Source organism: Neodiprion lecontei, chromosome 3 (genome assembly GCF_021901455.1).
Source record: "Neodiprion lecontei isolate iyNeoLeco1 chromosome 3, iyNeoLeco1.1, whole genome shotgun sequence".
In the NCBI taxonomy this organism is placed as follows: domain Eukaryota; kingdom Metazoa; phylum Arthropoda; class Insecta; order Hymenoptera; family Diprionidae; genus Neodiprion; species Neodiprion lecontei.
The window spans coordinates 5,311,345-5,332,319 of NC_060262.1; the positions used below are offsets into that span (position 1 = coordinate 5,311,345).

Genomic DNA, 20,975 nt, shown 5'->3' on the forward strand with positions numbered 1-20,975 from the left:
GGCGCACGAAGCATCTGGTGCAACGATCACGACTCCCGTCTAAAACTTCATGCCTTGCGGCTCACTGCGGAGCAGCGTTTTTCTTCAACGATTAAATTACCCCGGCTACATCCGGTCGACAGAGTTCAAGACGATCCAACATCTCACAATCAGCTCTGCAGGTCGTTTACTTGGTCATTGAAAAGGTCCTGGTAATATCGTCCCAGTCACGAAACTATTTTTTGTGGTATGATTGCGAATTTCAAGAAGAAAAAGTAGTCGGAATTCTATTAATTCTCTGATTTTTTTTTCTGCTTCTCGTTGATGTTCTTTACATTTCACTAACAATTATAGACCCTAATGAGAGATGCCGGAGTAGTTTTAAAATTTTTTTGGCGGGGTTGAAATTCCGAATTTGAAAAGTGTCTAAAACGCCAAATTCCGATTTTTGCTTTGTCGCGAAATTTGAAGCAAAGAAATCAAACTTTGACGAAACGTCAAAGTTTCGAACGGTCCGAAACCCGATTGTCAAAGTTCCGGAAGTGCGATATTAGGAAAATTTGAAAATCTGAAACATCGAAGTCCAGAATGATCGAAGATTTTCAGCTCTATAAACTTCTGGCTTGGGTCAATTTCACCACTTAGACGGTTTTTTGTTTTGGATTTTGGATGTTTTTACGTTCGGAATCCTGGTCGTTCCGATTTTAGATTTTCTCAGATTTTTACGCCCACTCGTTGAAAAAACTACGCTGTGTGAGTATATTTCAATTGTCGGAATTTCACTAGCTGGAAACCTTATTTTTCGGAATTCTTCTCCATCAGAACTTTACTTTTCGAAATTTTGTCCTATCGTAACTTGAGTTTTCAGAATATTTAATTTCGTAACTTTGAGTTTTTCGCGTTTCCGGCCATTCGAAACTTCGTTATTACTTAAAAATTTGATTTCCCTACTTCAAGTTTCGCCACGAAATAATTCTTCGTCAGGCGCATTCGGAACTTCATCCCCGGCCCAACTTTTTACACCTTTGCACATCGACTTGTAACTTCGACGATTCGATAATCTCTTCATCCCATAAACACTCGCAATCATAAGCCTGGATTCACAGCGGTGAACGAAATGTTATGTAGACTGTGAACCCCGATGATTACCCTAATTACCTACCGTGGATGATGACGACGATGATGATGATGATGACTCTTGCAGCCGTAAAGCAGCGGGCGACGAGGCAGAGCGGATAAAAATCAATTCAATGCTCCTCGAATCGAACGACTCGAATATCGCAGCTTGCAACTTCCGCGTCTAGCGGAATTCGATAACCGAAGACGACTCATCGGAAAACCAACAATAACTCAATAAACAAAGTTTTCTCGCAAACAGACGCAATTATGCTTTTGAATCTTTGCAGGCATCGTTTGTCTCACTGACCGATGACTGACACACTGACTCATTGCGCGTTGATGCACACAGCTTATAATCTTTCTTCTTTTTCTTCTCATCATTCTTTTCTTTCAACTCGCGCAGTACATAAAACGTAGCTCAGATTCTCGAGACTGCACTGAATAAATTCCAGATGCAAAATTATCTCTCTCTCTCTCTCTCTCTCTCTCTTTCTCTCTTTCTCGACGACTATATGTGAATATACTCCGCCTTTACGATATTCGCACACGCGATTGCTCGAACCTTTCACTCTACTGTTATATTCGACGCCGCACGTTCATTGTTAGTCGGGCTGATCACACGCGGTATTCTGTGTACGTCACAGTTTGATTTTCTTGAAAAACGCGTCGGCCGAAGTAGATTATTGCATTTCTTTCTCTCTCTCTCTCTCTCTCTCTTTGCAAATGTTGCCCAACTTATTATTACGATGTTTGTTTAAACGTCCAGCAGTTGTGGTTTCCAAGTACTCTCACACTGAGAAAAATTTCATTTGTTACAGTAACTAGAAAAATTCAGTAAAACAGATATCGTTTGAAAAAAACTGTTTGAATATTGTTGGGATTACGAAAAACGAGGTACGCCTAACCATTTTAAGCCATCGTCGATCATTTTTTGGTTTTTGCAACGCAAAATCAGTTTCTTAGGTTTACTTTACTTTTTTAGTTGAACAAGGCTTTGACGTCAATTTATGCTTGCACAAGCATTGAATTTTCGCAACAGTTGCAAGAAAATATAGCAACAGTGATCGTAATGGGAAAAAATAGTAACGGATACTAGACTTTCCGGTAACAGCTAGAAAACTAATTTTCATTTTTTATCTAGAACTACATTTTTCGATTGTGGTAAAAAATGAAAATAGTTAAGGACTGAGCGGTAACCGGACCTAAAAATTTTTCTCAGTGCACGACTCTGTGTCTTTCCGTCTCTTTTTGCGTCTTGTGAAGTATTTTTCGTTTTTCTCTACAATGTTTTTTTTTTTCTTTTTTTCGCACAGGTTTCGATCTTAGTTTCGACTTTTTACCGGTTCGTTCTTCCGCGTGTGTAATTTAATACCGTGTAAGGTTCTCTCGCGTAAATGAGATCCGTTTCGGTTATACAACTGGCTGTGTATGTATACCTGTACGCTAGTTAACGTGTAAGCTTAACTTTATCGTTGTATCTTTATAATTTAATTCAAGTATTTTACCATAATAAGGGTGAAACTTTTTTGTAATATTACCACGGCTTTGTGTAATCCGAATTTATAGTGCAATCAACGGCAATTGCGAATTTTTCACATTCTGCAATAATTATACAAGTTTTTTTTTCACCTCGAAGGATCGGGGATAATGAAGGATAAATCGATGAATGGTGGATGCGAAATTTGAAAATGTTATACTCGCTTGTTTAATAAATGTGATTCATTACAGTAACCCGAAGTGTTACAAAAGCGAATGTAAAAATTGAATTCAATTTACGGAAATAATAAACGCATGAAAATTTGTCCACGAAGCATTATTCAGAGACAATCATGCGACATCCGAATCTTTGCGGCCCTGAAAAAAAACCTGTCAACGTTCAGCAAAAATTTTACGGTAATTGGAAATTAAAATGTAGAACACGACTGAAGAATTCTCGATTTCAACAATCTTTGCTAAAAAGTAGCTTATTATATCGATCGTAAATTTAATACCATTTAAAAATTACATTAAAAAAATCACAGATTCACGTCTCATTTTATCGTCGGACAACTGAATTCCTAACTTATCCAATCAGATATTTGTTATCAAAGAAAAAACAGCAAAACTTAGGCCTTTCAAACGAGTCTACGTTAATTCTTTTTTTCACCAATGAATTCGTAAATACATTAAAAATTATTGTATTCTGTCTCCAAATAAGCAAATTATCAATACTTGCAATTATTCTCTTCGTCGGCGTATTAATTCGTCGCTACAACATCTTGAAATTCTCGTTACCTTTACAGGGTTCTCTTTTCACCTATAACCAATAGTAATAATAATAATAATAATAACAATACCGATAAGAGTAATTAGTCACAGTTGAAATGTTTTTCCAGGATATTTATTCAACCTCGTTATTTAAACGACGGAGAACTTCGACCCTCGGTTTTTTTTCATTAGGTTTTGCATTTTTATCCACGTGTAATATCCATTGATCAGGATCTTTTCCCACGTTGCTGTATATATATATATATATATATATATATATATATATGTATACCCACGTCACCGCTTAACTCTTGGGGTTAATTATTCCAGGTTGTATATAAAATTCTAATCCTGTAAATGACCCGAGCATTGTGATCACCGAGGAGTATTTATATACCTGACCATCGTTGAATAGAAAATGAAAGAAGAATTTGTGTGTGACTTCCCGTGCCCTCCTTCCTGCTTCCGATTACTTACAATTGAATTACTGCACGCTTATATCACGGATATCAGCACTTGCACCATATATTATGTATACAGCGGTAAACGCAAACTCGCCATTTTAATTTTATATTAATTTTCGAACTACCGTTGCAACGTCTTTCTACAAGCTTTTTTTTTTTTTTTTTTGGCCACGTGGAACGAATCTCCGTCTTACGATTCACGCGAGGTAAAATTTTGTTTCCAACTATTTTAACGTCTAATATGAATCGTTCATTTTGCAATCAATTACCGATTCGATTACACAAGAATTCCGCTAATGATCGTTGATCGCCGGTTTCTATTTGATTTATTTTTTGTCCCGAGTATTTTTTTTTTTTTTTCTTTTTATTCAACCCGAGGGAAAAATTGACGAATCGAGAAAAAATTTGAACCTCCTATTTTTCATCACTCGCGCTCGCGCCGTAACTACCAACATCCGCACGATTAACGAAAGCTTGATTGCACGCGGCATTTCATAGTCGCACCGCATCATCGTTACATACCATAATTAATTAATTTACTTGCCTCGTCGAGAAATTATGCTTCATCCTGCACATATACGAACGCCGTAACTTAGCAGGATCTCTCATGTTTTATTTGTCGTGTTAGATTTAAGTCTCGCGTAAAGCTACGCATATGTATATATATATATATATGTGTATGTGTGTGTGTGTGTGTGTGTATATATATATATATACACGCACACAAGTATTACGTTACATCCATTATTCGGTCATTCACATCATTGCTGCAGCGTTATTTCAATCTGATTTTAATTTATTTTCATTTTTTTCTCTTTTTTTTCTTTATTTTACTCTGTTTCACTAGCTCGTTTTTATTTTCAATTTTACTGTTTCTCTCTCTTGCTCTCGCTCTTTCTTGCTGCATAAGTTTCTTACTGATTATTTTTAGTTTCATTGTCCCTACCCTTGTTCCTGGTTTCTGTTACAGATTAGGAGCGACATGGGTTCGACTGTTGTCTGAAAAAAATAAAAAAATGTATATATACATGTAGGTATATACAAAAAATACAGGAAATCAATAAAACACAACGAAAAAGATCCGTCCTCGAAGCACTGCCAATGTAGCGAATTAATAAGAAACGCAATGCAAGAAACAAAAACGAAATTATGCTAGATAGAAAAATTAAGAAGAAAAAAGAAAACAGTGAAAAATAGAATCATTGTTTTCGTAATCGTTATCATGGTGGAAAAATGTGTCGTCAAATCAAGGGTGACGAATTCGGTGTAACCAGAAAGTTTGAATCACCGGTGGATAGATGTCAATGATGAAAACACGAACGTTGTTTGATGAAAATTGTTAGATCAGCTGACCAAAGAGAAACATATATATATATATGAAAAAAAAAAAAAATCTAAAAAAAAAAATTGAAAGCTACCAACAACACAAGTAACAAAAATAATGCGGGCATAGATGATTGCTGGTAGAAAAAACGCCGTCACCATCAACGTCATTTTCACTCCGATCATAGACGCCGTTAGAAGAAGACCATGCTGGGAGTGAGCCAGCCGAGTAACCCGCCCTCAAGCCTCAGGCACTCGGCCAGTTTCTCATGCCTGCAGCGTGGGGGTGCCGGTGGAGAGGGTCACAGGGCGAGGACGTCGACGCTGCCGCAGCAACCGAACCCCCAGCACAGTTTGGGGGTCACATTGGGGTCACAGGGGTACGTGGTAGGCACGAAGGGGGATGCGGGCGAGGACCGAGTCCTGCAGCTGGATTCAAACGACTACGGTTTCGCGCGCACGCGTCCGCGGCTGCGCAGTACGACGGGAGTCCTTTACGAGGAGGAGGGGGGGGCCGGTAGCTTCAGAGAGACGTTGCAGAGGGCGCGAGAGCGCGAGCTCGAGGCTACGCCGGCAAAGGGGCGTGACTACGGGAAGAATTTTGGGACTAACAACCCACTCCGCGGTGCTCTTAATCTCCTGACAACGTCGACCTCGTCCTGGTGGAAGTTCAGGCCCCGGGACGAGGCCCTGCCGACCCCGGAACGGAAGTGGTCCAGCTCGACGAGCTCCACCCCCAACGACCGCGGTGACCGGAAGTGGTCAGCGAGCTCAGCCGTACCCACACCGTCCGTCGCTTCACCTGGTAACGAGCGGAAGTGGGCGGCAGGAACTGGCGTCTCAGCCTCCTCGGGCTCCGCCAGTCAGGACCGCCGCTGGCGCTCTCTTGGCGCGTTGCTCCGGACCCCCGTCCAAGGCCCCATCCACTCGGGACTCGCGCCTGAGGCCCCGAGCTCCGCCCCTCGCGCCAGGGCTGCCACACGCACCGTACAGCCTCAGGGTTCCCACTCAGCCCGCGCCTCGCGCACGGGCCGCGAGCTCTATCGCGAGAGCTGTGAGCTCGTCGCGCCCTCTAGCGAGCGCTCGCGCGTCAGTCGACGATTGTACCAGGATCCTCCAGGGGCGGAGGATGAGTCTGGGGCCCGCGCTAATCGCGCCCAAAGCTTTTACCTTCTCGACGATTTCCTCAGGCCTCAGCCCGCCGGGCCCACCTCGCTTTCGCACTCTTTTACCTCGTCTTCGGGCTCTTACGCACACCAGAACGGCACCCTCAGGGCGCCCGATATACCCAAAAATGGAACACAGATCACCCTTGCCGCCAGCGTTGTCTCCAACGGCACACCACCCAGAAGACACAACTCGAGCTCTGACAGCCTCGAGGTTGCCACCAGTCCCCTACCACCCCCCGTTCCACCACCACCGCCGCAGGTTCTCACTGCCAAGGAGTGGCGCGATAACAGGAGCGACGGAGTCACCAGGGAGAAGGAACTATGCCCTTGCAGGATGTGCAGGAACGCAAGACACCAGAAGTCGGTTAACGAGGAGGTGAGTCCTTTTCGTTTTGACGTTTCTCATTTTTCGTTGGCCGGTTTTAATCTTCTGAAATTTTTTCCCGTCACGCCAATTATTTTATCCTGAAGGATACTGATGCTCGAACAAAATTGTCCGAACTTTTCTGAATTTACCTGTACAGTCGAATTTTTAGTGAAATTTTTGCCGTTAGAACAGTTCCGAGCTTTTCTTGGGTACCGGATAATAAGCTGGTGAACGGTTTTGGTTCAAGTGAGAAGCAAGCGAGCAGGAAGTTATAAAAATTTCTTTTTCAGTTCACGATTCACGGGTTAAAATTTTCTTCCGCGTCAAGAGGCCTGCGTTTTAATTGAATCATTGGCTTTATCCAAATGTGTCACTAAGTTTTTTGTCTCCAAACGTTGAATTTATAAAATTTTTTTACCCGACTGTACATCCGACAGATCTACAACCTGGTAAATTAAACGAGCAAACATTATCCTAGAGGGGTTGGATTCTTCGTGAGGGTAAAACCAGCGTCGTTTCCATATTGGGAATGTTATAGTTTTGCGGTGTATACATCGTCTAAAACGAGGTTAAAATTATACCGTAACTTTGCCTACCTTTGTGTACATGTATCCGCGTATAATATGCATAAAAATTTCTCTGAAGTTAAGAATTAAGATCCCAATTATGCGATAGCGTGTAGCCTCGTATCGCACATAACATACGGCCAGCTACGTACAGCTAAACACATACACAGGTACTAAAAATACATAGATACGCTTTGAACGCTCTCACACGATCAGGGCACACTCCATATTACACTTTATGTTTCGTCACGGTGTCACGCAGTCACGGAGTTATTACCCAAGTTCGGTATACACATACCTGTATCCACACCTACATGTATACACATATATACACATCACGTGCGCAAAGTCGTGAAAATTTTTTCCACACGAGAATTTCTACCCCCTTTATAACGTAACGCTTGAAAGCGACATTGGGCACCAAAAAACAGGAGAAAAAGTGAACGAGCAAAACTTTTTGACTTGACCTTTTCTATTTCACGCGAAACGACTTTTTGAAAGTAATACTGTTTCTCTCAGCGGCTTTGCCAGGTAATTTTTACCTATTTTTCGTACCAGGGTCTTCCTTAACCCTGTAATAGGGACACCTTGTATACCTAACGCTCGGTAAAGTTCCGTTGCTACTTCGCAGGGGCGGTTATATCTACTCGAACAATCTTTGACCGGTCCGTACCGATGCTGAGACTCCTCGATCGGTGTGTGTGCTTTTACCTGGATCGTGCATCGGTATGCGTATTCTCGACTGAGTATATGGATTCGGGCCGTACCTTGTATACTTACTGGCGAGAGTGGTTGTGTGGCCGTGGTGGGTAAGGCTGTGGCTATGCAGTGTGGCCGGCATACTCATTGGTCGCTAGTTCAGTCCAGAATACAGACAAACCCTGATCTCGATCGGTCATCGGCTCTTCCAGATCACCGGATGATCGCGAAGGGTTCATTTCACTAAATCATTCTCATTATGGTTGGAAACTTGAAATATTTAAGAAGTCACCGGATTGGCATGTCCTTTGTCTTTATAAGCAGTCGTTCGAATCCGATAAAAACTTCACTAAAACATCAAGACCGATTCAGACCATTACAGTATCTTCAGAGGCTTAGTTCGTGCAACGAAATAACAGTCTTTTGAACTGTTGAGAGGTCGATTGATCCTGGTTGGAAGGTTGATTTTCCTCTGCTGGAATCGCGAATGGCAAAGTCACTCAATCAGATTGGTCATACCATGGCTTTTGTAGCAAGCAGAAAGTGCGATTGTTTTTTTTTGTCGATACGAAAATCGCTGTGCTGTCTACTTTTGAAAGCAGTCCAGTTTTAAGTACTGTTTTGTTTCTTCTATTTCGTCACGTTTTCGTCCTCCTGAAATTCCGGCTGATTTTATGTTGGAAAACAAGTATTTCCCTTTGAGCATTTCCGGCTTAGAAATCCCGTTGAACCTATAATCGTGGAAGCTCAGTAGTAGCAACATGACCGGCAGCTCGAGTGTGCAGCGTCTATTTCTGATGCAGCCCCCATGCGTGGATGCACGCCACATCGTTGTCGCCCGAGTTGATCCCCGCTTTGAATTTTCTCGTGTCCAAAAATAGTTGGCAAATAGGACAAAAACGCTTCGCCCGTTCCTCGCAAGCGGCGACAACGCTTCGAGGCTTCGGAGGCAGGGAGAAGGAGGGCTCGAAAACGAACGGTACCTGGTTAAATGCACTACCGGAGATGAACGAGGAGGTGGGCAACCAGGGCCAGCATTCAACGGCCGCCCGGACGGATCGCGCTCAAGGATTTTCCTCAGTTCGCTTCGCTTTATCTATTGGAGTTCAGATCACTCGCCAGTTTCGTCTCGCGTTGCAGCAACAGCAGCGAGCTGGCAAAGTAACGAGTTGCACCGCTCGAGCTTTGACCTTATGGATTTCTGCCCCCGCCCCTTCCCGTCGCCTAGTCCACCTTCAAACTTCCGACGAACCTTCACTTCTTTGTCAGAATACCTCTGTATGCCTCTTGGCTGTTATGAATAGCGGTAGACAGTCACCGGTCGGCACCGCTGTCTCAGAATACGTTCTGTTACCTACTCCCATCAATCGTACCCGAGTACCCACTATTCCGTCTGGGTGTCCAGTCGTCGTGGAATTTGACTCTCTAACCCGGAAATTTATTCAGGGAATTCTATTCATCTGCATTTGGGAGGTTAACTCGTCGGAATTGGTCGGTGCTAATTCACTCTCCAACACTCACGCGGAGAGATACTTACTCGCACTGGAGAACTTTGAACCAAATATGGCACTGGCTGATTCAAAGATCAGTCACTCGAAATGCACCTCAATGAGTTGCTCAGATTAATCTTTTCAAAAATTGCCACTCCTCGTGATGTAAGAGGTTTCACTTGTGATGGTGAATAGTCATTGAGCTTTTTATACCTCTTCTTCTTTGTCTCTTTGTTATCTGTTTCTTCAGTGGATTTTCGATTCTTTAATTGTCTAGGCCTGGGATCGTCATCGGATTTACAACTTGACACTGATCTGTATCAGTGTTGTGGAATACAAAGAAAATCTAATGTCACTAATCTTCTTCTTTCTAGATTTTGCATCGTGTTTCTTTATAGTGGATATTTATCGTTAGTTCTCTAATGATAAGAGTCTGAAATTGGAATTGGGACTGGTTCCTCATCCTTTTTTGCTTCTCATTCTATGCTAGAATTCGGTTTCTTCTTCATAGTGTCTGTTTCCTCACAACCAGTCGTTTCCATGTTCTTAGATAACGTGAATCTGTAAATGTAATAAATATCGTAACAAAGATTCGCATCTTGCGCTTCTTCCGAATCTCATCCTCTTCCATATTCAATAACCATTCCTCGTCCTCCTTGACCATCATTTTTCTGGTAGCAGGATCGAGTACCTGCGCTGCAGATCGTTGGTCTCACGAGTCAGCCGTTAACTGTACCCAGTACTACCACAATCAAGCTCTCGGAGGTATAGACGCCGAGATTATCACTCGGTCATGACTTCGGAAATATTCGCAAGTACGTACAGAGTATAGATAGACGAGAATACGCGGCTGCAACCTTTCGCAGAGTCAGTTCGCTGCGGCCTCCCATCCTCACCTCGTCCATCCCGACAGGGGCCCAGGAGCTGCTTGCTGTACGACCTGTCGAGACGTGCAGCTCGGTTAAATGGGGGGGTGGGGGGGGATGAAGCTAGTCAGGTGGGGGTCGTAGAGCGACGCTGGCGCTCCCTGATGGTTCCAATCAGACAGGAATCTATATTGTCGACTACTGAGCGAGGAAAACGAGAAGAAATTGTGTCCGCTTCGTGGCTCGCTAGAACCGTTCATTGCCGACATGCGCCACATTCTACTGCTGGAGAACATTTGTTAACTCACTTAATAGATGGCGACAGTTATGGTTAGGCGTGGAGTTCCTTCCTTAAAACCTTTGTCGAGTATCAGGGATTTTAGATTGGATTGCTTAATGGATGGATTTATAGGATTCAAAGTTCGAAGATGAAAATTAGTGATTGTTGACTCTTTTCTATTTTCGTTTCTATTTTCTATTTTCGACGTAATCAAAAATTAACTCTACTGAGGATTTCAATTTTAGTTCGTTTTTCAAATTTTTACACTTTTCAAAATCTGTTCGTCCAGTTGATGAATAAAAGTTTTCAATTGTTTTTGTGTTTTCAAAATATTCCTGACAGACGAAATCTTATAGCGTAACTACATTTCACTCTTTGAATAATCATATTTGGCAATGAGATTAATAATAAAGACAGAAGAAAAACGAAATTCTCAAATTTTCGAATTTCTGAATGAAAGTGAATAGTATTATAAAAATTTTGAAGATCTTTGAGTATTGAAATTTTTCACAGAGTTTCACAATTCATGTATAATTTGTATTTCAAAGTAGCTGAGGTATAAAGTTTAAAATCTTATATCTGAAAAACAGGTGAAGAATTAAGTTTAATTATTCTCATCCGAAAAAATTTTGGTGAATAAATCCATCGAATAGTATTGCTGTAAAAAATAAGAACAGTTCAACATTTTTCAAATGAATAATGATCTCCACTATTTTCACTCGAGTTCAGTTAGAAATTCTCAAAAATGTATAAGAATTATTTAGACACACAGGTCTGGCGTTTTTGATCTCGTCGAAGCTTGTTAAAATTCAATGAGTACAGTGGAGTGTGACGGAAAAATTTCAATGTATTAATTCCGCGCTACCGCATGTAAGACGCTTCAGCAAATTATCCGCGGTACCTGAGCAGCGAAATCGTAGCATCCCTACACGTTAAGTATCGCGATGCAATGGCGAATCTATGCTCTGCTCCTACAAGGTGGGTAGTGAAGGCACGGGTACCGTCGTATCGACCGTATCGAAGCACGAGAGCACGCCCTACGCCCGATCCGATGTGCACGCATCGTTATTTCTGCAACAGTCTGTGTAATTTACAGTAAAACGGAGTGCGTTTCTTGTTTAAATACGAGAAACCCATAATGCGCACGAATGAAAGACAAGAACAATATTCAGAAAGTAATAATAACCATAACGATTGGGAAGGAGATCATTTATTTTCTATAAAAAAAAAAATACGATTTTACTGTATTGTATATACGTCAGGTCTGTGGCATTGTAATACCATTCGGTTTTGAATTCGTTACGCTTCCCGCCGGCGCGAATTTCGAATCGTGCTTGTCACTAAATGAAGCGTTCGTGTCCAAAACCTTTTCTACTTCACAAGTACCGGCTCGAATCGCAAGCCAAAGGCGTGATCATCCATCTCTAGGATTCCGACCTGCCTCAACTACTGATCGCATCTTCGCTCGAGGTTACAACCTGTCAATAAATACGAGTGGATACCATTTTCATGCATCCAACTACTGTCAATCTTATTGCCGCTGTGTTTCGGTATTTTTTTAACCACTTTGATTATAGCATCTCAACGTCAATTCAAAACCTTCAACTTTCTTTTCTCACGTTTCAGAGTTTGACCGTAAAAATTTACTGAATACATGGTGTGGATTTAAAAGTATGCACATATTGTCACGCGATATTTTGAGATTTCCTTGTAATCCTCTGCAGAATCTTTGAATCCCAAGCATATACAGTGTATTAAAAAACACAAACATTCACGTATTAAGTGATCATGAACTCAATTAATACCGACTTCAACAGTATCCGTGTTTAGGAATTTTTATCATCAGATCGGGATTCTGCGACCAAAATTCTACAAGAGCCATTTTTGCTAGTTCAGAATCATTATCCTGGTTCTGGACCACCGCAGGTGTAAAATTTTCGAATCCATGGTCCACGACGTAATTTAACGATACGTAGTATGTAAGACTCGGACGATTGTTTCTGCATCGCAATAAATCTGCAGGAGGGAGGGAGGAGAGGTGGGTAAAACTCGTCTGCATCGAAATAGTTGAAGAAGAAAAGAAGCTAGCAGGAAAAAAGGGAAGTTATGGATTCGTTACCCCGATATTACTGTTCCACCGTTCGGAGGGGTGGGAAATGGATGGGGTAGTTTGCGTGGGGATTCTACATCGCTGCATTAGACCCATCCATGATCCACACAAACGTGTCCGCCGACAACGAACGCCATTGCCATCATCTCTTGTAGTACCACCCCTTGACCCCCCTACCATCGGTTTGGTTCTGTTCCCGCGGAGTTTGGTCCCAAGGTGCATAGGACGCGAACACAGACGCAGACCCACACCGAGAAGTCGAGGATAGTCAGACATGCGCGCGAATTCCCGCCTTCACTTTGGGGCTGGTGGGCGAGGGGTGCAGGGCACTACCTCCTATTGATCCCGGCGCCCCTCAGTCCCCAGCATGGCCGACACCCCCTAGGTTATCACACACAGAATCACAGAATCGCGAGGCACTGCTGCTGCTGCTGCTGCTGCTGCTGCTGCTCCTGGTGCTACTGCTCCTGCCGCGAACGAGAGCGCCGGGGGTGGTGGGTGGATGGGTGGTAGCTGGTCCATCCGCCGAACCGTCAGTCGGTTTTGGCACCAGACTCAGACCGAATCGGAGCGTCTCGGCTTCGGGGTTTGAAAATTCGATTAGGTGCAGTTGGGACTCGGGCTTCTTTCGAAGACGCGACTGATAACAGAGTCCACGAGAATTGGAAGCTGGAAAACGCGCTGCACAGACAACAACTACCGTTGACCTTTCATTGTCAGTGAAAGACGCGAAAGGGTGAAAAACGGTTTACCAGACGCAAGAGGGAAGCAAGGAAACTGAGAGGTTCAGAGTTCAGGTGTCATAGGGTATCTCAAAGGACAGTGATCTAACCCCTTAACCTTGCCCTCGATTAACCCGCTATCGGGAAGGGGACAATGAGCTGCCGATCAGTGCATTGAATACACTGTGTCGAGTGTACGGAGCTTGGTCGTTAGACTAGAATTGATGTTAGGCACGCATACATTGGTACATTGAAGGTACTGTTGTCGCGGTTAATTAAGAAAGTGGACCAACTGGTGGATTGGAAAGAACTTATCGTTAGACTAGCTCTTTTTTGTTCCGTTTTTGGGACTTCTAATATTCGTTTTTTTTTATTGGTTTTTTTTTTTGGTATTTAATATTTTTCTGACCAAATTATTAATGTTTCAAAGTCTTGAAATGAGTGATTGTTATTTTGCAGTTGCGGGTTTCCGTACAGTTTCCTTTTATTAGACTTGGTCTACCTTAGTATCGATTCAGACAGTACCTGATCAACCAAAATGCGTTCCAAAACTGACGAAAATCTCGTTATACTCTCTACACAATGAATAACAATGCTTCGAAATTTCAAGTTCTATGTGTTTCGCCGGTCCAGTCCTACGGTTTTGTATATCAGATCTACCTTTGATAACAGTTCAAGTGATAGATTGTTCGTTACAAATTACGATCGTACGGTGAAGAATAAAATAACCACTTCATGAAATTCTGCTGCCTTTTAAGTCGGGAACAAATTTCCGAACGACAGATCCTAAAAGTCCTATGACAGAGTGCATCAAGTTAGCGTACTAGCAGGTCAGTTTGTTCGCTACGGTCCGTTAGACAGATTAGGTAATACAGGATCTGATCCGAGAAATCTGGTGCAAAATGAACAGACTGCGAACACCGGATTCTCATTTCATGCATGTGTCCAGAGTTGTTGAAGAGGAATGTTTTCAAGTACTGTATAAGATGAGGGCTGAATTAGTTTTCGTACTGGAATAGCAAGTTCTACATTCGAAATAGTGATGATTTTTGGTTAGCGTCTCTCGCTACGTGTTACAGCAAGGATAGATATTTCTCGAGAATTTTTTGCCTCTCAGGATCCAGTCAAAGTCCTTTTTCGTTTAGGAATTCTTTCAGTTATCGATTATGTATATCACGCGAATGTTTTTTGACGTATCATGTTCGCGTTCGGAATCAATACACTGAAAGCCTTATCCAGATTCCACATTTGTCAGGATGAATGAACACGACGGTCTCTTTTGTCTTTGAATACGCCTCTATTCCTCTCTAGTTTTGCAGGCATAATGAAACGCGAGCAACGCGACTTTGTAATCTTTTAGGAGGCAAGATAATAATGAAAACAATCATCGCCATGGATGTCGTCGTTCGGAATTGCGTCGGGCGTTCAATGACCAAGCAATAACATCCGAGAGGGTTCATTGTTTTTTTTCTTTTTTTTTTTTTTTACGAGCAACAAACCAGTCGTAATTCTCTCGGAGATTCGTGTACGGGCAACTGATTCCGTACAATCAGATAAGACGTTAAGGTATTGACCCGCGAAAAAAATCTCTGAGGGGTCAGGTTAGGTTAGGTCGGAGTCTAGACGTAGTTACACGTCGACGAAGAACAGGCGTGTATGGTGCGCTGTCATCTCTGAGATACAGGAAAAAAAAATTCCCCGATCAATTATCGGGCTGTTTTATTTTCGGTCCAGACGCCTAGACGGTCTGTTCATCTTTTTTTTTCTTCGCTCCTAATTGTGGCTGGTGATTTTGTGTAAACGTAACGATTTAGGCATGTGCGAAGGATAGATGCGGTAACGTGAACGAGGAGCCGAGAGCGTAATCAAAGAACGAGCCTAAATCAAACAAATCGAAATTCAATCAAAGGAAGAATAACGAAAAATCAAATATACCTCAGGGACAATAAACTCGACAATCAAAACCTTGAACAGTGCGCGTAAACAGAATCTTGAGGAAGTTTGGTAGCCAGGCAATCCATCTTCCGACAGATTGAAAGAACTGTGAATGCCCGTGACCTCGACCAAAATCGCGATGATCGATTAGCGGTTTGATCGATCCGGCGCCTGAACTCATCACGGAACAACAGAGCGACACGTCGAGGTACGAGGTACCGGTTCATTAGTGGAAAGGAAAAAAAGAGCACCAAGAACCTGCAGGTGTGGTGTGGCAGTATCCAAGAGCTGGTGGTGAGGAGCTGTAAAATGGACGCATTGGAGCTTCAGGCAGCCCTGGTGAAGCTGGACCCGGCGACGACGGTTACGCCGTTAGGTTCTAACTTGAAGATACTTTCGCATGGTCGGATTCCCTTTGGGGTCGAGAACTTTGACGAAGGTGACGTAACGCTGAAGAACACTAAGCGAAACGGAGGTGGAACAGGAAACGGTCAGGATGACAATGCCGTTGGGGCGAAGAAGTGCGGTTTTGGGCTTGTCGGCGAGGTCAGGTGATGCCAACCTTGTTCCACCTTTCCTGGTGGTCCGCATTCCTTATATCACACCTACCCACCTCACAGGGGTGGAAAACATCACGGCAAATACCATCCTAAGGAGAGGAGACACCACCATCATCAGCACCATCATCATCAGCATCACCGAAGTCATGTGGTAAGCTTGGCGAGCTTTCTTCGTGTCTTTTGTGATCTTTGGGAAGATGTTTGATTCTACTTCATGCTGGGAAATATATTTTGAACATTTGTTAAAACAGCATTTTTGAGGTCGAGCAATAAATAAGCCTCTGATTGTCATTAGTCATCGATTAGATAATGTTCAGTTGCTATTCGTGGAAAGCAATCCGTTTCCTGGTATGGGATAGAAGTTTGCAAAGTTTTCTAACGACGGTTCTGATGTTTGGTCACGCGTTTAACACTGTTTGGTGGTAATTGATCGGAGATGACTCCCTCATAGGCCTAGAAAACAAGGTTATCGAAGTAGAGCAACCGTTAAGTCGTCTTTGGATTCTGAATTTACAACTCTTTGCTGTTTATTGGAAGAGGATAACACTTTTTTGGGAGTCGAACAACTTCGTTATTGGTACTTACTGCTACTTTTTCACATCAACTATTAGTCGGAAACACACTCAGAGGTGGTTTTTTGAGAAAGGATAACAACCTTCGTACCGTCTAGTACAAAATTCAACATGTTTCGGTATCAATTCTCAATCCATAAGACACTCGTTCGCTTCAAATCGAGACATTTCAAATAGAATAAAATTGTTTTAGATACATGGTGCTAGATTCAACACTGTTTGATGTCAGTTGTCAGAGAGCGGCGCTTCTTAAGATCTAAAAAGCGAAATTTTTTAGGTCGTATAACACTTTCCTCGAACACTATACCGTGTCAATTAACACCAAACGATGTTGAATCTAACTTTCAACAGAGTAAATGACATCACGAGAATATCTTTCACCGTGTCAATTTCAAAATACCGGACCGTAGAACAGTACTTAACACTCTTCGACGATATTCAAAAACCAAGAATATCGCGTCAACAAATTTTTATCGTCAAAAAGAACTATTTCCTCACTGCGAAGTAAATTTTTCACGTAAGTTATATCGACAGAAGGCAATTGTGGAGGAGAGCAGATAAAACGCATAAAAATAATCCTAGGAGCCTAATCGAGTAATAGAATTATCCAGTCTAGTTCTCTGATTCACGTGTTGCTAACACGTGACGACTGGGATGGCGGAAAAAACGTGACTCGCATATATCGAGAGCTTAGCTTCCGGTGAGCAGTAGCGTCATATTAAAATATGTTCGTGTTCAAGACTCGAATAACCTCTTTTCCAGAAATGATTGACGAAATTATCGCAGTAGCGTGTAACGTTAATTTTTACCCGAAAGAAAATAATAATCGACGAACTTACTTCACGACGTATGAAAGCAAAACGATTGCTAAACGAATGAAAGTACTTTATGTTTACATCGTGACGAATGTGCAAGTGTCTTTGTTGTATTCACAAATGAATAAAAATTTCCTCGTATTACTTACCATACACAGCGATAATATTCTACATGCGTATATATATATATATGAAAATACCAGTTATCCGCATGTTTTTACCGCTCAAGTAAAGGTTTCCGGTAATTATTGAGAAACGAGTTTCGACTTACGCTTTTTATAACGATGCACCGCATCGCTTCGGTTTTTCCATCCGATACCTACGAACGTGCGTTCGGAAATAAATGAAAAAAAAAAACCAAAAAAAAAAACAAACACATGCCAATTCCACCGCAGTCAAAGGTTCGTCCGGTTTTTATTCCTGCAGGCTATAAGTGTACGAGTGTTCGCATTTGACGTATGTATAACGTACGATTGCGAATTTCTTTCTTGTCGTTTCTTTTTTTGTTTTGCTTGAGGGCTATTTCGCCCGTTTAAAAGAGAGAAAAAATACGTGCGTATTTTTTATTCTTTTTTTATTCCAATTTTGTTCCCTTGTATTCTTTACTTTCCGATCCACGACTCGCGTTGTTCACGCAATTCTCACCGTGTTCCCAATTTTTGCATATCAAACGCAAATGGTACCTACGCGGCTTTTGACATATTGTGTGTTAGCGGTGGCAGGATGTGCGTGACCGTAACGATTTCCACTTAAAACCATCGTCTTTGCTTCGGTTTTTACGGTGTGTGGTGTGGGTGATCTGAAATGCGAATTCATATGTGTGGTGCAAAAGGGATGTTGCGGTCGTTGACGTGTTTCCGATTCCGCGATTCTTTAGCGACAATATGTGATTTGAAAACCACGTTATAATGTACTTCTTTATTGTCCGGTGAAAAACACTAGACACGATTAGTTCTCGAGGAGGAGAAAATAGCGGAAAAACAAGCAAGCCAAGGTGCAAAAATGAAGGTAAACGTGAACTCGAGAAACATAAATTTTCCTATAATTTATCGAGTTATACATAAAAAGACGTAACCATTTTGCGCTATCGTCGATCCTTTTTTGGTTATTGCAACGCAAAATGATCTTCTGAGGTTTACTCTACTTTTTTAGTCAAACAAGGATTTAACGTAAATTTATTCTTGCACAAGCATCAAGTTTTCGCAACAGTCGCAAGAAAATATAGTAACAGTGACTGTAATGAGAAAGAATAGCAACGGATAATAGACTTTCCGGTAACGGCTAGAAAACTAATTTTCATTTTCGTACCTAGAACAATATTTTTCGATTGTGGTAAAAAATGACAATAGTTGAGGACTGAGCGGTAACTGGAACTAAAAATTTCTCTCGGTATATGCTGGAACAGGTGGAAATTGCACAGATGCATGCATCGCTTGAAAAGGCATGAGAACAAGCAGTTAAGCTCAACATTAGCTCAGCGTCGAGCAATGAAACTTTAAGGATGAAACGCACGATGCGCACACGCCTCGAGTTTCTGTTCCGCTGTCAAGGCTGCAGACTCTCGTCGGAGCAGTGCATTTGCGTTTTTGTACAACTCGCTGCAGGGTTTTAATTAATATTAATAACCCTCGACGAGGCAAAACTATACAGCTGCGTTGGAAAGGTGACGTCCCCTAGGATACTCGATGTTATGACTTGTACGCCCCTGATGTCCAGGTCCAGGGTCGAGTCTTCCACCCTCTGTGAGGGGGGCGTACAGGTATGAAAGAGAGGGAGGGAGAGGAAAATGAGGGAAATAAAACTGACCCGTACCGTACGGTGCTTCGCTTCGCTTGACTAACGCGAATAACGATAATAATGTGACAGAACCATGCGGGGATATAATGCTTTTGTGTTTATTCTTTCTCCGGGTTTTTCTTGTCGTAAGTTTTACGGTTGAAAAAGCATTTCGGAACCGACCGCCAGAATTTTTTTTTTTTGGTGAAAAACCAAACCTGTTTAAAAATTTTAAATTCAATTCTACGTAGAAAGAAAATTCTCTAATTCTCTCTCTTTTTTTTACAAGTTAAAATACTCCGCAATTATCTGAGCAGCCTGAGAAATTCTTACAATTAGATCAGAAGCACTCGTGCCATATTTCTTAATTTCTGATTACCTTTATTTTCGATTTATGTTCTCTGTTTTGTATTTTGGTAAAGAAGCACGAGTTTGATAGCGTAAAGTTCATAGATGGCAAGCATATATCTGGTTCAAGTTTTGTTTTACATATCTTATGTCAAATGTTCATATCCGTTATGTTTTTTTTTTTTCATATATGTCATGGAGAGTACACTGAGGAAAATTTCATTTGTTACAGTAACTAGAAAAATTCTATAAAACAGGTATCGTTGAAAAAACTTTTTGAATGTTCTTGGAATTACGAAAAACGAGGTACGCGTAACGATTTTGCGCTATCGTCGATCCTTTTTTGGTTATTGCAACGCAAAATTAGTTTGTGAGGTTTGCTCTACTTTTTTAGTTAAACAAGGCTTTAACTTCAATTTGTTTTTGCACAAGCATTAAATTTTCGCAACAGTTGCAAGAAAATATAGTAACAGTATAGTAACAGTAACAGGATACTAGACTTTCTTGTAACAGCTAGAAAACTAATTTTCATTTTTTTTTTTTTTTCACTAAATTTTCACATTTCACTAAAAATTTCGCTCAGTGTTCCATTCGTTATACACCGGAGTTGTCCTTAGGAGGCTAATCGCTCCAGGATATTCTTAAATAAATATCTTTCTCTCTCTCTCTTTCAAAAAACGTTAAAATAAAAAAATAATAATCAACGAACATAACATTGTATACGATAAATCTCGATTATTGATAGGAACTCGTGATTATAAGTGCGTAAATTTTTTTATGATTTCTTGCCATAACACAATGTGAGAATATCGATGATTAATAATGAAAATTGAAGTGAAAAAAATTTCAACCCTTCCACGAAATGGGTACCAAAATTCAATGAAAATCGTTGATCCAGCGTCCGGCGATGACGAATCTTGTCTCTAAGGAATCGCTTTGAAAATCGTTAACTTTCTAGCCTCGGTTATATTACGCAAATATTCGTACGAAAACACATCGAAGGTTCTACAGCGGAGGATGCATCCAAGGCTGAATGGGCGATGATCATCTGCCAATTCGCATCTCTCTTAAAAATACTGTAAGCGGTAGAAAGTGGAGGACACGGAATTGAAGAGACTCCGAAAGGAATTAGCAAGTTGGTTTCGCATAGCGACCGAACGCCTCTCTCGACACGTAGATCAGAATTTTCAAAGCCGATCAAATCGGAGACGTTGAGAAAGGCAGAGAACCAGAGCGATTCTGAATTGTAACGATGCATCCTTAGGAAAAGTAGTTATTTTGAAACTTTAGGATTATTAACCTGAAATTTATCAAATCGTTGATACACACTGAGAGAAATTTTTAGTTCCGGTTACCGCTCGCTCAGTTCTTGACTATTTTCATTTTTTACCAAAATCGAAAAATATACTTCCAGGTAGAAAATGAAAATTACTTTTCTAGCTCTTATCGGAAATTCTATTATCCGTTGCTATTCTTTCTCATTACGATCGCTGTTGCTATATTTTCTTGCAACTGTTGCGAAAATTTAATGTTCAAACAGTTTTTTCAACGATACCTGTTTTATTGAA

The 20,975-nt window shown here is 41.5% G+C and overlaps 1 protein-coding gene across 1 annotated transcript in view; it reads left to right on the plus strand.

The window, feature by feature from the left end:
• LOC107226697 overlaps positions 1–20,975 on the plus strand; it is a 116,461-nt gene that overhangs the window by 37,602 nt on the left and 57,884 nt on the right. The window contains exon 2 of the mRNA XM_046734937.1: positions 4,780–6,677. Within this exon, the coding sequence (XP_046590893.1) occupies positions 5,340–6,677 (1,338 nt within the window). The 5' untranslated portion in view covers positions 4,780–5,339. The remainder of the gene's footprint in view (positions 1–4,779; positions 6,678–20,975) is intronic.